The sequence below is a fragment of the Microtus oregoni genome, unplaced genomic scaffold, assembly GCF_018167655.1.
Source record: "Microtus oregoni isolate MIOR12 unplaced genomic scaffold, Mior012 000024F_ref0000369, whole genome shotgun sequence".
NCBI classification, from domain to species: Eukaryota; Metazoa; Chordata; class Mammalia; order Rodentia; family Cricetidae; genus Microtus; species Microtus oregoni.
In genome coordinates this window covers 9,390,904-9,404,411 of record NW_024543083.1, presented here as the reverse complement: position 1 = coordinate 9,404,411, position 13,508 = coordinate 9,390,904, and the positions used below count along the sequence as shown (strand labels likewise).

Here is a 13,508-nt window from a genome sequence, read left to right as displayed (position 1 = left end):
ACAACAAAATCCCTAAGGAAACTAGGAATAGGAAGTTCATATTGCAACATAATGAGCACTGTACACAACAAAGCAACAGCCAGCGTTATACTGATTGAGGGGGAAAAAAACCAAGAGTTTCCTCTACAAACAGGATAGAGGGTCCTGTCCATTCTCTCCTTTCTTACTCAATATTGTGCTTAAAATCTTATGCAAAACAATAAGAGAAAAGGAAAAAAGTTTATAAACAAAAAAAAAGAAGTTAATTATCCCCATGTGTAGATGGCATGATCCTTCACTGAAAGGACCCCAAAGACTCCACAGGAAGTACCCCAGTCTGATGAACAGCTATAGCAGAGCCATAAGGCGGCATTTGTTTAACTCTGTGAAGCTGGGTTACTTTGCCTGTCTAAAACACCTGATTGGTCTAATAAAGGGCTGAACTGCCAATAGTTAGGCAGGAGAGGGAAAGGCGGGGCTGTCATGCAAAGAGAATAGACAGCACTCCAGAGAGAGGAGCTAGGAGTGAGAAAAGGAGAGGGGGACGCCAGGGGCCAGTCACCCCGTCACACAGCCAGCCATGGAGTAAAAAGGGAAGAAAGACATACAGATTTTAAAAAGGTAAAAAGCCCAGATGCAAAATGTAGAAGAAGAGAAATGGGCTAATTTAAGTTAGAAAAGCTGGCTAGAAACAAGCTAAGCTAGTAAGTTTCCGTGTATTTATTTGGGGACTGAGTGTAAAAAAGTACCAAAGAGTTAAAAAAAAATTCAAATGGTGCAATCATTGAGAACAAAACCACTAATGCAATTTCACTCACAAAATTCCAAAAGCATCATTAAATAAATTAAGGGAGGATGTGAGAGAACTTATTAATGAGTTTCCAAACATTGAAGGAAGAAAATGAAGACAGCAGAAGGAAAAAGGACACACTCCCCACCCTACCCGCCATGTTTCTGACGTGGCAGAATTAGTACTGTTAAACTGGCCATATTGCTGAAAATGTTCTACGGTTAATATAAACCCCACTAAACCTCCAGAGACATGCTTCACGAAAAAGAAGAGCAAACTCCAAGTGTCCTGTGTTGCCATAGTGATAAGGCACAAACACATCAACCAGTGGGACAGTGCAGAGTGCACAGAAGTAAATCCATGATTCTACGGCATCTGATTCTCAACACTGGTGGCCTTGGAACAAGACGTGCATTGGGGGGAAAAGCAGCATCTGTGTCCATCCACATGTAGAAGAGAAACTGTCTCAGTCTTTTCAAAATTCTCCCAAAACGCACCAAAGAGCTTCAGGTAAGACTTGAAACTTAAAACTGGTGTGGGAAAAACACTTCAAGGTAAAGGCATTAGCAAGGATTCTCTGAGTGAGACCCCAGCAGCTCAGGAAATAATAGCAAGGATTGACGAGTGGCATTAAGGGCAATATAAGGACTTGTGTACAGAAGGTAAAGAGACTGCTGATTGAAGAGTCCCTCTCACCCCAGGAACAACAGTCACCAAAAACGCGCACAGTAAATGCTGGTGAGAATGTGGGAAAGGAGCCAGCCCCTGTACGCTGTGAATTTGATGGAAATTGGCACAGCGCATCCACTAAGGAAACTGGTAGGAATGCTCCTCAGAAGATAAACTACCAAATGGTCCAGCCAGCTATACTGCTAAGAATTCAAGTCAGCGGTCACACACTTATCAAAGTGCTAGCAGTCACAACACCAGAGTGTCGGCCCAAGTGCCCTTCGGTGGAGGAGTGGGCTTTCGAGAAAGTGTGCTTCACACCGCAGAGTATTGCTCAGCCATCGAGAAGAATGGAATTCTATTTTTCTAGGAAAATGGATGAAGGAAGTCCATTGTGTTGGGTTGAATGAGCTGGAAGCAGAAAGACAAGAAGCACGTGTTTCTTTCGCACACAGAACCTAGATGGCAGAAAGGCAAAGTAAAAGCGGAACTACTAGGGTTAGGAAGGGCAAGAGATCAGTGGGCTGAGCACGAGGGTACGACCTTAGTGCTACAAGCATGAAAATGTCACAAGCGCATGCCTTTAATCCCAGCACTCGGGAGGCAGAGGCAGGTGGGTCTCTGTGAGTTCGAGGCCAGCCTGGTCTACAAGAGCTAGTGCCAGGACAGGAACCAAAAGCTATGAAAAAATCCTGTCTCAAAAGTCAAAAAAAAAAAAAGAAAGAAAAAAGAAAATATCACAAGCAAACCCATTATTTAATACAATTAATACATAAAAATCATTCACAACCCTCTGTAACTCCAGCCCCAGGGCATCTGACTCTCTCATCGAGCAGAAATGGATAGCCTTGTACAATCAATTTATGCTAATTAATACATGCTAACTACTGTATGATGATTAAAAGGTTTTAAAGGATTGATCACCTGCTGGAAAGTTGCCTCAGCCGGTAAGACTCCTGCCTTGCAAGCATGAAGACTGAGTTTGGTCCCCAGAGCACACATTTTTAAAAAGACAGTTGTGTTTGGCACATGCTTACATTCCCAGTGCTGGGAAAGTGAAGACAGATTCCCTGGGGCTCACCGGCCAGCTCCAGGTCAGAGGGGCATCCTGTCTCACAAAAGCTGGACAGCTCCCAAGGAACCCTGCCAGAAATCAACTCCAAGCACACACATGTTCATGCATACATACACACACACACATGCCCACACTCAAGATACTCAGAGATTTATTACCTATAAGGCAGGTACCTTTAAATTTTTAAAACTCCTAAAACACTTAACATAGCAAAATACCAACTTCAAAAATCAGTGAATAAAATTAATTATTTTGCTTTCTAAAACATTAGCATAAAAATTCTCTTACTTGAGGACTATGGGTACAGAGATGAAGCATAAAGATGTTTTATTAAAAAGTATCAACAAAATCAGCTACTTTAGAGAATATTACTCTCCTCCTGGATCTCCAGACATCTCCTTAATATCAAATGAAACACTTTTCTCTGTTATTTTGTATATGTGAACTGCTAAAGATACTAAGACGAATTGACAAACTTTTAGTAGACCATTCTAATTTTTATGTTTGCTTTTACCATAAGAACTTTGTATCCTTTATCAGTAGTCATATTAGATACATACATAATATTATCATACAGTTATGTGTTCCATAGCTATGTTATACAAATAAAATTCTATATAGCAATTTATGTAGTGAATTGATATTTCTTACTTCTGAGCTTGTACTATCTTCAATTTTCTCTGGAAATATGATTTGTAGAAATGAACTTTGAGAATCTGAAGAGAGAAAGACATAGTTAGTAACCTTGCCTTTAATTTGACTAGGTGTTCAGTTTCTTTCATAAGGTTTACTTAGCCAACGTGAGTGGCTCATCGGTGTGTGCTACTTTGAAAATTCTAGTGCTAACCTCATGAGCACAGCCCCTGAAACTGGAATTAGCCTCTGTGCAAACTTGATAGACTAACTCATGAAGTGAATCACATGTAAAATGCTAAAAATATTTAATTTGGAAAACAGACAAAATGGTCATGAAAGACAAAAAGAAGGCATTCAACTTACTCAGAACATGTTCATGACAAGACATATAGACAAAAAAATAGAACAATCAAAGAGATAATTCAAGAAAACTTTGTTGGAAAAAAAATCCTATAGACTGTGCATAGCCTGTTGGGAACAATACATAGGTATGAACAAAGGGGAGCCATAGCCATGGTCTGATGACATTGCTGAGCTTTTGAAATCACGGATCAAGCAGGAATGTAAGAAGAAAGGAACCACACATCATTGCTCTGGTTAGGTTATCGTCAACTCTGCACAAGCTCGGTCATCCAGGAAGATTAACAATTGATGTCAGCGGGCCAAACCCACCTTGAGAAGTGCCACTTCTGGGGAATTGGTACTGAGTTGCATCATAAGCAAGCTGAATGAGCTATGAGAGCAAACAGTACACAGCTTTCCTCCAGGGCCTCTGCTTCAGTTCCAGCCTCTGGGTTCCTACCACAGCGTCCACTGTGATGGACTGTGACGTGAAATCATAAGACACAGTCCATCTTTTCCCATCACAGCACTGGGAAACAAACTATGTCGAGCATAAGGGGAGAAGCACAACCTGGCTCAGGTATCCAGTATTACAACACTCCATTGAAATTAATGAATCGAAAGCCCAGGAAATTGATACTAAATAACACTGTCATTCAACTACCAAAGAAAGACAGATATTTAAAAATAAATTCCCCAAGAAAAGAATCCTCATGCACCTGTCACAAAAGACAAATTTTTCCCAATAACTATATCTATGTTGTACTACAAAGTCTAGAAGTATAGGGCAAATCAACTCAAATAGAGAGTAAAGGCCACACCACAACTGTGGAAGCCACAGCGACATGATGGATGCAATATTAAGTTATGCGATAATGGACATATAATAGCATGCACCACCAGGAAGTGTGGCGTAGAAAGAAGAATATGTAAGCATCCTCATTTCCTTAAATCCACTGTAGATAATGGTCAAACATGTGAGTTTAGGGGTACAGAAAAGCTGAAGTTAAAATGACACCACTCCCCACCCAGCCAGACCTTGCATGTTCTCCACCAGGGTAAACACCTAATCCTCTCCTCCACACACCCTCCTCAATCACCCAGATAAAGGCGGGATTCCACATTCTGTGGGCCGGCCTCATGTGGCCACTCCTGTTAGCATGGTCCTCCAGTGCCCAGGCTCATCCAAGATACGCTCTGCCAACCCTCAACCTACGGGTCCCTTGTGCCATATAACAACTTCTCTGCTCGTCAGATCCTGCGCATCCTGTATCATGATCTAGCCCAGCGAGTCTTGTCTGATCCTCCACTCTACACTCCTCCCGCAGTCTCCAGACCTCCTGCAGACTCCAGGCTCAGGTCAGAGCGCACATCCTGCCTGACAACCCAGCACCCTGTGTCTGCCTGATTTATTCCAGCCTTCGCCATTTCCAACACTTAGGGACAACCTGGCCTGCACATCCTGTATTCTGTCCATATCAGAAAAAGAACAAAAAAAGTCCATATGCCTGGGTGAAAGAAGAAATAAAAAAAATTAAAGAATTATTGAAATAAATAAATTCAGTGAAAATGAAGGCACAATGTACCTAAACCTAAGCAGTGCTAAGAGGAAAGTTCATAGTGCTAAATGCCTACATAAAGAAAGTGGAGAAAGCTCACACTAATGATTTAACAACACACCTGAAAGCTCTAGAACAAAAAGAAGCAGACTCACCCAGGAGGAGTAGACAACAGGAAATAATCAAATTGAGGGCTGAAATCAATAAAATAGAAACAAAGAAAACAATATAAAGAATCAATGAAACAAAGAGCTGGTTCTTTGAAAATATCAACAAGATTGACAAACCCTTATCCAAACTAATCAAAAGGCAGAGAGAGCACATCCAAATTAACAAAATCAGAAATGAAAAGGGGGACTTAGTAACAGATACCAAGGCAATCCAGAGAATCATTAGGTCATACTACAAAATCTTTTCTTCACTAATTTGGAAAATGTAAAAGAAAAATGGACAATTTTCTGGATAGGTACTGCATACCAAAATTAAATCAAGACCAGGTGAACAATTTAAACAAATCTTTAACCTGAAAGGAAATGGAAGCAGTCATCAAAAGCCTCCCAACCAAAAAAAGCCCAGGGCTCGAGGGTTTCAGTGCAGAATTCTACCGGAACTTCAAAGAAGAGCTAATATTTATACTCCTTTAAGTGTTCACATAATAGAAACAGAAGGAACATTGTTAAACTCTTTATTAGGCTACAGTTACCCTGATACCAAAATCACACAAAGACTCAACCAATAAAAAAATTAACAGACAAATCTTACTCATGAACATGGATGCAAAAATATTCAATAAAACACTGGCAATCCGAATCCAAGAACACATCAGAAAATCATCCACCATGATCAAGTCGGCTTCATCCCAGAGATGTGAGGATGGTTCAACATACAAAAATCTGTCCATGTAATCCACCATATAAATAAATTGAAAGAGAAAAACCATATGATTATCTCATTAGATGCTGAAACAGCTTTTGACAAAAATCCAACACCCCTTCATTATAAAGGTCTTGGAGAGATCAAGGGTACAAGGAACACACCTAAACATAATAAAGGCAATATACAGCAAGCTGAAACTAACATCAAATTAAATGGAGAGAAACTCAAAGTGACCCCACTAAAATCAGGAACAAGACAAGACTGTGCACTCTCTCCATATCAATTTGACATAGTTCTTAAAGTTCTGGCTAGAGCAATAGACAACAAAAGGAGATCAAGGGGATTCAAATTGGGAAGGAATAAGTCAAACCTTTGCTATTTGCAGATGATATGATAGTGTATATAAAAAACCCCAAAAACCCTACCAGGGAACTCCTACAGCTGATAAATACCTTCAGTAATGTGATAGCATGCAAGATCAACTCAAAAAAAATAAATAAATAATCCTCCTTTATACAAATGATAAAGAAGCTGAGAAAGAAATCAGAGAAACATCACCCTTCACAGTAACCACAAATAATATAAAATACCTTGGGGTAACACTAACTAAAGAAGTACAAAGCCCATAACACTGAAATCAGTCCAAAAATCAGGGGCAAATCTGAGAAGTCACGTGGTAGAGAGACCTAGTAAAAACAAAGAGAACAGTCAATGGAAAGAAACCTTCAACACGGTTCCATATCCCAACGAAAGCAAAAGGATGACATCTGGGGTAAAGACAAGGAAATGCAGTGGATGTGGAAAAAGCCTTCATCTGCCAATCCTCTCAACTAACCCATCAAGTTACACCCAGGGCACAGACAATGAACGTCAGAGATGCAGAGAGAAGGCGTATAAACACGGGGGGTGTGGGAAAGCCTTTATTTATCTTGACTTCAAAAACTGTGTTGGTGAAGCCACCAACACAGCAAAATCCTTAGAGATGAAGGGCGTTTAAGGGATGTTTGCATTATCAACAATCTGCTCTTTGACATGAAGGAAGTCCCATTGAGGGATGTATGGAAAGTGGAAAGCATGCGTTTACGCCCAAGAAGTTTTGAAGAGATGGTAATACACACTAAAGATGGGTTATGCCAATTTAAGGAATATAGGCGAGAGCTCTCCTTTAATCTCACACAGAGAGAAACCTTATAAATATGAACAGGATGGGGACATCTGCCTCTCATGGGCTCTCATAAACATAGTGGTATAAACACCTCATAAAGATAAGGGCAGTTTTCATCATTCCTTTCAAATTCATGAAAACACTTGGGAAAGAATCTCCATGAACATACGACGGGAGAAAGCCATCGGATATTGCACAATTCTTGGGGTACACACAAGAACCCACAGTACAGAGCTGTCCTATGGAAAGAATAGAAAGAATGTGCAAACAATTGTGGCCACAAAAATAAGCAAGGAGGGAATGTCTCCAAACGACCCACACACTTAGAAACTCAGCCAGAATGTCGGACTAGAAAGGTTACAAAAAATTACAGGACTGAAACTCAAAACTGAGGGCAAAAATAATTTCTTCCTCCCTTAAGGTATTTCTGGACACTGTTGCGGCAACTACCGCAATAGTCAAAATGGTCCGGTGTAACTGCTTTCACACACAGTGCTAGAGGAGGCTCATGAGAGAGGGGCTTGGGAAAGCTTCGGACCAATGCTGCTTTCTGTGTTTTAGTTAACTGTACAAAATAATGGATTTCATTATAATGTTTTACATATGCATGAAACATACTTTGATCATTTTCTATTTTTGTTTAAATTCTATTTATGGGGGCGGGATGTGGAGACAGAATCCACAGGAGTGCAAGGGTCACCTATTCAGAGTGGAAAACAAGAATCTTTAAATAAAGTGCAAGATGAGAACTAACATCTGAGGTTGTTGTCCTCTGAGCTCTGTATCATGGACACACACACACACTACATACACATGACATACACACATATAAAAAAGGTTAAAAATAAAGCGCACTTGATAAAAGATTATTAACCAAAACATACAAAGAATTTTTAAAGGTAATAGTAGCACACAACCCAAATTTAAAAATGGGCAAGTGACGTGGAAGGACCCCTCTCAAAAGAGAAGAAAGAGCGAGGGAGCCTATGAGAAGATAGCAACAGCAGGGCTGGAAGAGACGGCTCAGCTCTTAAAGGCGAGGCTCAAAGCCAAACGTCAAGACAGCATGTGCCAACAGGAAATTGAAAGTTAGAACAATGAGACACCACTATATCCTCTTAGCATCGCAATGACACCAGGTAACCGGCCAGAGGAAAGGAAATTTACATTCACATAAAACCTAACAGGCATATAGACAGTAGCTGTCTTCACCACTGTTAAAACTGGGAAGCCCCTGAGCTGTCTTTTCAGTAGGTAAATGGATAAACTGTGGTTGATACTGACAACGGAATGGGTATTTTTTGACACTTCAAAGAAATAAGCTATCGAGCCACAAAGAGGCATCAAGGAATCTAAATTACGGGCTTTGGGTGGAAAGAAATCAGTCATGTATGATTGATTCCAAGTATACAACCTCCTGGAGAAGGCAGACAGAGAAAGGTGGTTGCTGAGGGATAGTGGGAAGGAGGAGGAATAGGAGCATGGAGGATTGCTGAGTCAGTGAAGCTGATCCTGCAGTGATGGGCATCCGTGTGCAAACCACAGAACATACAGAACCCGAGTGCAAGCAGGATCATCAGCTCGCACAAATGCATCCTTGTAAGACCACATGCTGACCTCTGTGGGAGCACGGAGAGCAGGCACTACATCCAAACACTATTTTCTGCTCAGTTTTGCTGTGAATCTCAAAGTGCCCTAAAAAGTGAAGTTTAACATTTTCCTTTAAAAACAAACAAACCCTGAGGAGCCAGAGAGGTGGCTCAGAGGTTAAGAGCACTGAAGACCTGGGTTGGATTCCCAGCACCCACGTGGCGGCACACAACTGCCTGTAACTCCTGTCCTATGGAATCCTCTCTGTCTCATCCTCTCCTGACCTCCAAGGGCACCAGGCCCCACAACAGATACACAGACTTACATGCAGGCAAAATACCCATACATATGAAGTTCAAATTTATTTTAAAAAAATTTTTTAAAAGCTCTTGATAAATTTTTGTACTTTCCAGTTTTAAAAATCAAACTTCAATATTTATATTCCTTTGAATTTCATGAAGAAAAGCTTGCTAATATAAGTCCATATAAATATTAGATAGATAGATAGATAGATAGATAGATAGATAGATAGATATGTATGTATACACACATATATATCAATTAAATAAAGAGATGAGAGTTTGGGGGTTGGGTAAACTAGAGGGAGGAAAGGGAAAGGAGTTGATGATATATTTTAATTAAAAAAGGAAGAACAGTAAAGCTTGCTGGTGTGTTTTTCGATTCTGTATTGCAACTATTCTTTTTCCCTTGGCCCAAGCTTCTGAGTATCTGAAAGGCCTACAAAGGTTTTCCTTTTATAATTCAGGTTAAACATGCAGCAGGAGACTGGAAGCAGCAGGCATACAACCTAGGTGTCTTCCGTAGAAGCAGGTGGAAAAGCAAAGATATGCCAACTTTCTTTCCTCCCCCAGGAGAACAGTTCTTAGTTTGATTTGGGGTTTTGCAGACGGTTCTTGGTTTTGTAGTATGTTAACATGTAAAAGGTACGGCCCCGATGTCTTTAATGCTACTATACAAACTTACTATACATACTTAAATTACTATTTTAATTTCTAATAAACAGGAAGAGGACACTCATCAGAACTGAACCGTGCGTGCGGGTACCCTGCCCTCACTTTTCTACTCTCCCGAACTGTGAGGAATACATGACCTGGAAGCAGACGATGCCCTATACAGATTCTGCAGGAAAACTGGCCATGTCTCAGAACTGGATTCACCCTTGAACATCACAACCTGTCAAGCTGCTCTGAGTATCTAAACCACCCTCCTTGAGCCAAAAACTCAGCTAGAATTATGTCCCTGCCCAGCCCCCGTAGCTACCGCTACAGATTCCCTCTGAGCTAGCAGTTTGGGGGCTTACTAGCTTTTCGGTCGTCTTTCCGGATGAATTATTATGGCAAGCACATCGTCTGTGGAAGGTGGGTTTTAGAGTTTAAGTGGGGTTCCAGAAGCTGTTGGGGGTGCTTTGGGGGATACACTTTTTGAGCTTTATGACGTGCGTGTAAAACCTACTAGTGTCCCCCAAACCCAGAGTGCCAACCCGCGGAGCGCTCACCGGGTCCTGATGCCAGCACGCTCCAGAGCATGGCCAACAGAAGCAGCAGTGGGCACAGCGTGGCGCCCAGCATGGCGCCTCCTGGAGCATCCAGGCGGTTGCAAAGCCGTTGCAAGGGTCCCGGTCCGTGGGGCGCGTGCCTGGGGCCTCCTTGAGCCACGTCCTTGGAGCGTAGCCACCCCACCCCGCCTCCGTCTGCCAATACTCGCCTCAGCTCTCACGCTGGTCCCTGCAGCTGCAAACCCTGCACATGTGGAGCTTGTGATGGCGCACGGACCAATAAACACAGCATGTGTGTATTTCTGAAGTTAAACTAAGATTTATTTTTAAGATGTGTGGAGAAATTTTTCAAGAAAGAGTAAAATGATTTCCTTATTCTGGGTCTATATTTCCACGAGCACACTGCTCCGTGGACCCGCCACCAGGCTTCCTTCCAACCTGGCTCTTCACTGCACTTTGGCTAAAATTCATGCGACTTCGTCCTTTTTAGAAACTTACCAGTGCAGTTAATGTGGCAATGACAGATCCCTGATCTCCTACAGCGCCTGCATTTCAGCCCACGTCCTACTGGAAACCTCGGAGCTATAGCCACGTGCTTCTCAAGTCACTCCTGTCAGTCACTCTGTCTTCAGGGGTTCTGCCTTATTTCTCAGTAGGGCTGGCTCATCAGTGTTTGTACATACCCACCTGCTAAAATCCGTATCCTGGAAAATGAACCTTCTATCTTCTACTGTGTTTTCCTTAAACACGGCCTTTGTGCACACTTGGCAAAAGCCACAACACTTACAGTGATAAGACCCCAAGTGGCTGTGTGCTTAGACAGTGACGGGAAGACCAAAAAGGAATTTAAAGTATTTTATTTGTTGTAAATGTTTTTATTTTAATATGTATATATACACAAACCAAAATATTTTAGAAAACTAATGAAATTCAGTTAATATACCTATTATTAAACTTCTTTATGAAAAAATCATGAAAAATTTAAGTATTTAAAATTTTAGTGTCATTATCATTCCTTTCAAAGTACAAATTCATTTTAATACAGCTGAGATAGTAACTCACAGATGTCAAGATAACTTCTGTAGTTATCTAAGGAAACCAATTCTTCCTCTCTCCACCCTAATTTTTATGAAAACATTAGTCAAAAGAGACAAGATCCAGCACACCTTAGGAAATGTAAACATTCTAAGTGACTCAGTATCAAGCTTTGAAATTCAGATTTGAGAGTTAAAGTGCTCGTGGATTCTCAAGTGGTTTTGAAACAACAGCTCAGCTGGCAAAAGGCATTCTCCGTGCTTCTATCCAATCGACATCCAGCGGCATAGGTCTACTACACACCTCGTACCATAAAGTGTACATTTCAGTTAAAGCAACACTACTGAATGCTTTATCATGATGTGGAAAGAGAGTTTAGTGTTAAATCAATTTCTACCATAGTCATTATAGTTGAAAGATCATAAAAAATGGAAGCCAGTAACTGATTTAGTGTTAAATCAATTTCTATCATAGCTATTATACTTCAAAGATCATAAAATATGGAAGCCAGTAACTGAATATACACCATATTTCATACTTTCAAGTCACTTCACGACCTAGTAACTGTGATTCCTGTGTATTCTTCTTCGGGACAGCCGTTTATTTGTGGAGTAAGAGACAGGAGTCCGGATAAATGGCTGTTAATCCATGCAAGATGAAAACGTAGACATTATTGCAGCTGGTCAGCTTTCCTAAGTTAATACATGTTCAAATGTTCAACCAGAAATTATTAAGGAGAACTGACATCAAAAAGTCAGGATTACATTTAAGCACACGACGACAAAGTACACCAGTACAGTTAATTGTAAAATCATTACAATAACATGTTCAAAATAACTTAATCCACACTAGGGGCATTAAAGTCGCAGATGACAAGAGGATGTCTTAAAGACGGCGATGCTAACTCTTAAGTTTCCCGGAGTGCCTGCGCAATCCTGCATTTCTCAACTCTCCTCTCTGTTTCTGTGTTAATGAAGCGTGTTTTCATTCACTCTTGGAAGAGAAAGGCTTTTCAAGAAAACATCAGGAAAAAAAAAAAAAGCATTTGCTCAGTTCCCTGAAGACGGTTGAAGAATAAGACCCTAACATCAGGTGAGGGAGCTGTATAACGGAGGTGCAGGAGCTGGCCGAGCAGGAACCAAATTTCCTTGAGATGATATTTTTGGCTGTGGTGGAGGTGGCCTGTGGGGAGGAAAAATAAGTTAGCAGAGTGCATGAACTGGATGAAACAATGCTGGATTCAGGACAAGCTCACAACACCACCCTCAGCCTCTCTGAGCATAGGCGAGGGTACTTTCTACTCTGTGCTCTGAGACCCATTTAAAACGGGGACCCAGTTTTAGTCCAGTCTAAACTAGTCTAAACTAGTCTAAAATGGGGAATCACTCACTATGTTGTGTGTGTGTGTGTGTGTGTGTGCACGTGTGCGTGTGTGTCCTGAAAGACCAGAAGTCAAGGTCAAGTGTTTTCTTTAGCTGCTCTCACCCTTATTTTTGACTCTGCTGCTCACAACTGGCTAGGCAGTAGGCAGTGAGCTCAGAGCATCTCCCGTCTCTGCCCACTCCCTTTCTCACTGCTGGGGTTGCAGACCGTATACCTTGGCAGACATCTAAGTGAGTGCTGGGGACATGAACATAGGTCCCTCATGCTTGCCTGGCAAGCACATTACCACCTACACTATCTCCCCAGCGTTTGTCACTACTTATATTGATGTTACTCCATAATCAACGATGTGTGGAGGTTCCAGTTTATGTTTTTTTAAAAAAAAGCCTATGAAACTATCAAATCAAATTGTAAAAGGCAAAGGTGGACAGTATGCTCTGGTTGTGTGGTGACAATTTATGGCCACCATGCTATAAGGGATGGCCTGTGTACACTAGGAAGGCACAGACTGAACTAGAGGACGATGGAGAGAAGCTTCAAGGAGGTCATGGTGAAGGGGTCTAGGAGGAGTTGGAGTGGGGAGGGAATAGGCATGATCAAAATACACTGTACAGATATATAGAATTCTCTAGTAAACAATTAAAATCAACTACATGCAGTGAAAAAAAAAAGCACTGGTCTCCAGGGTTTCTGTAGTTGACTTGAGACAAAGGCTTAGCTTCAATCTTTAAAAATAAACAGATTTCTTCTCTAACATCCATGACTTCACCAGCCCTGGGTAGCTGGCTAGGTTTCTAGTACTGGGCGTGACTTCCTTCTTGTTGAGTGGCTCCTAAGTTCTTTTCCCACTTCTCTACACTAGCATAGTCCCTAACTACATTCTCTGTGTCCTG

General features: G+C 41.3%; 2 protein-coding genes across 4 annotated transcripts in view; both read right to left on the bottom strand.

Annotated features, from left to right (window-relative positions):
* Positions 1-10,464, bottom strand: part of Adam32 (ADAM metallopeptidase domain 32) — a 66,898-nt gene extending 56,434 nt beyond the window's left edge. Inside the window, exons 1-2 of the mRNA XM_041673555.1 lie at positions 10,198-10,464; positions 3,165-3,229 (exon numbers count right to left, since the gene is read on the bottom strand). Of these exons, the coding sequence (XP_041529489.1) occupies positions 3,165-3,229; positions 10,198-10,270 (138 nt within the window). The 5' untranslated portion in view covers positions 10,271-10,464. The remainder of the gene's footprint in view (positions 1-3,164; positions 3,230-10,197) is intronic.
* Positions 10,465-11,038: 574 nt separating this feature from the next.
* Adam9 (ADAM metallopeptidase domain 9) overlaps positions 11,039-13,508 on the bottom strand; it is a 58,901-nt gene continuing 56,431 nt past the window's right edge. For all 3 annotated transcript variants that reach the window (XM_041673858.1, XM_041673859.1, XM_041673860.1), the window contains exon 22: positions 11,039-12,414. In XM_041673858.1, coding sequence (XP_041529792.1) covers positions 12,321-12,414 — 94 coding nt within the window. In that variant the 3' untranslated portion in view covers positions 11,039-12,320. The remainder of the gene's footprint in view (positions 12,415-13,508) is intronic.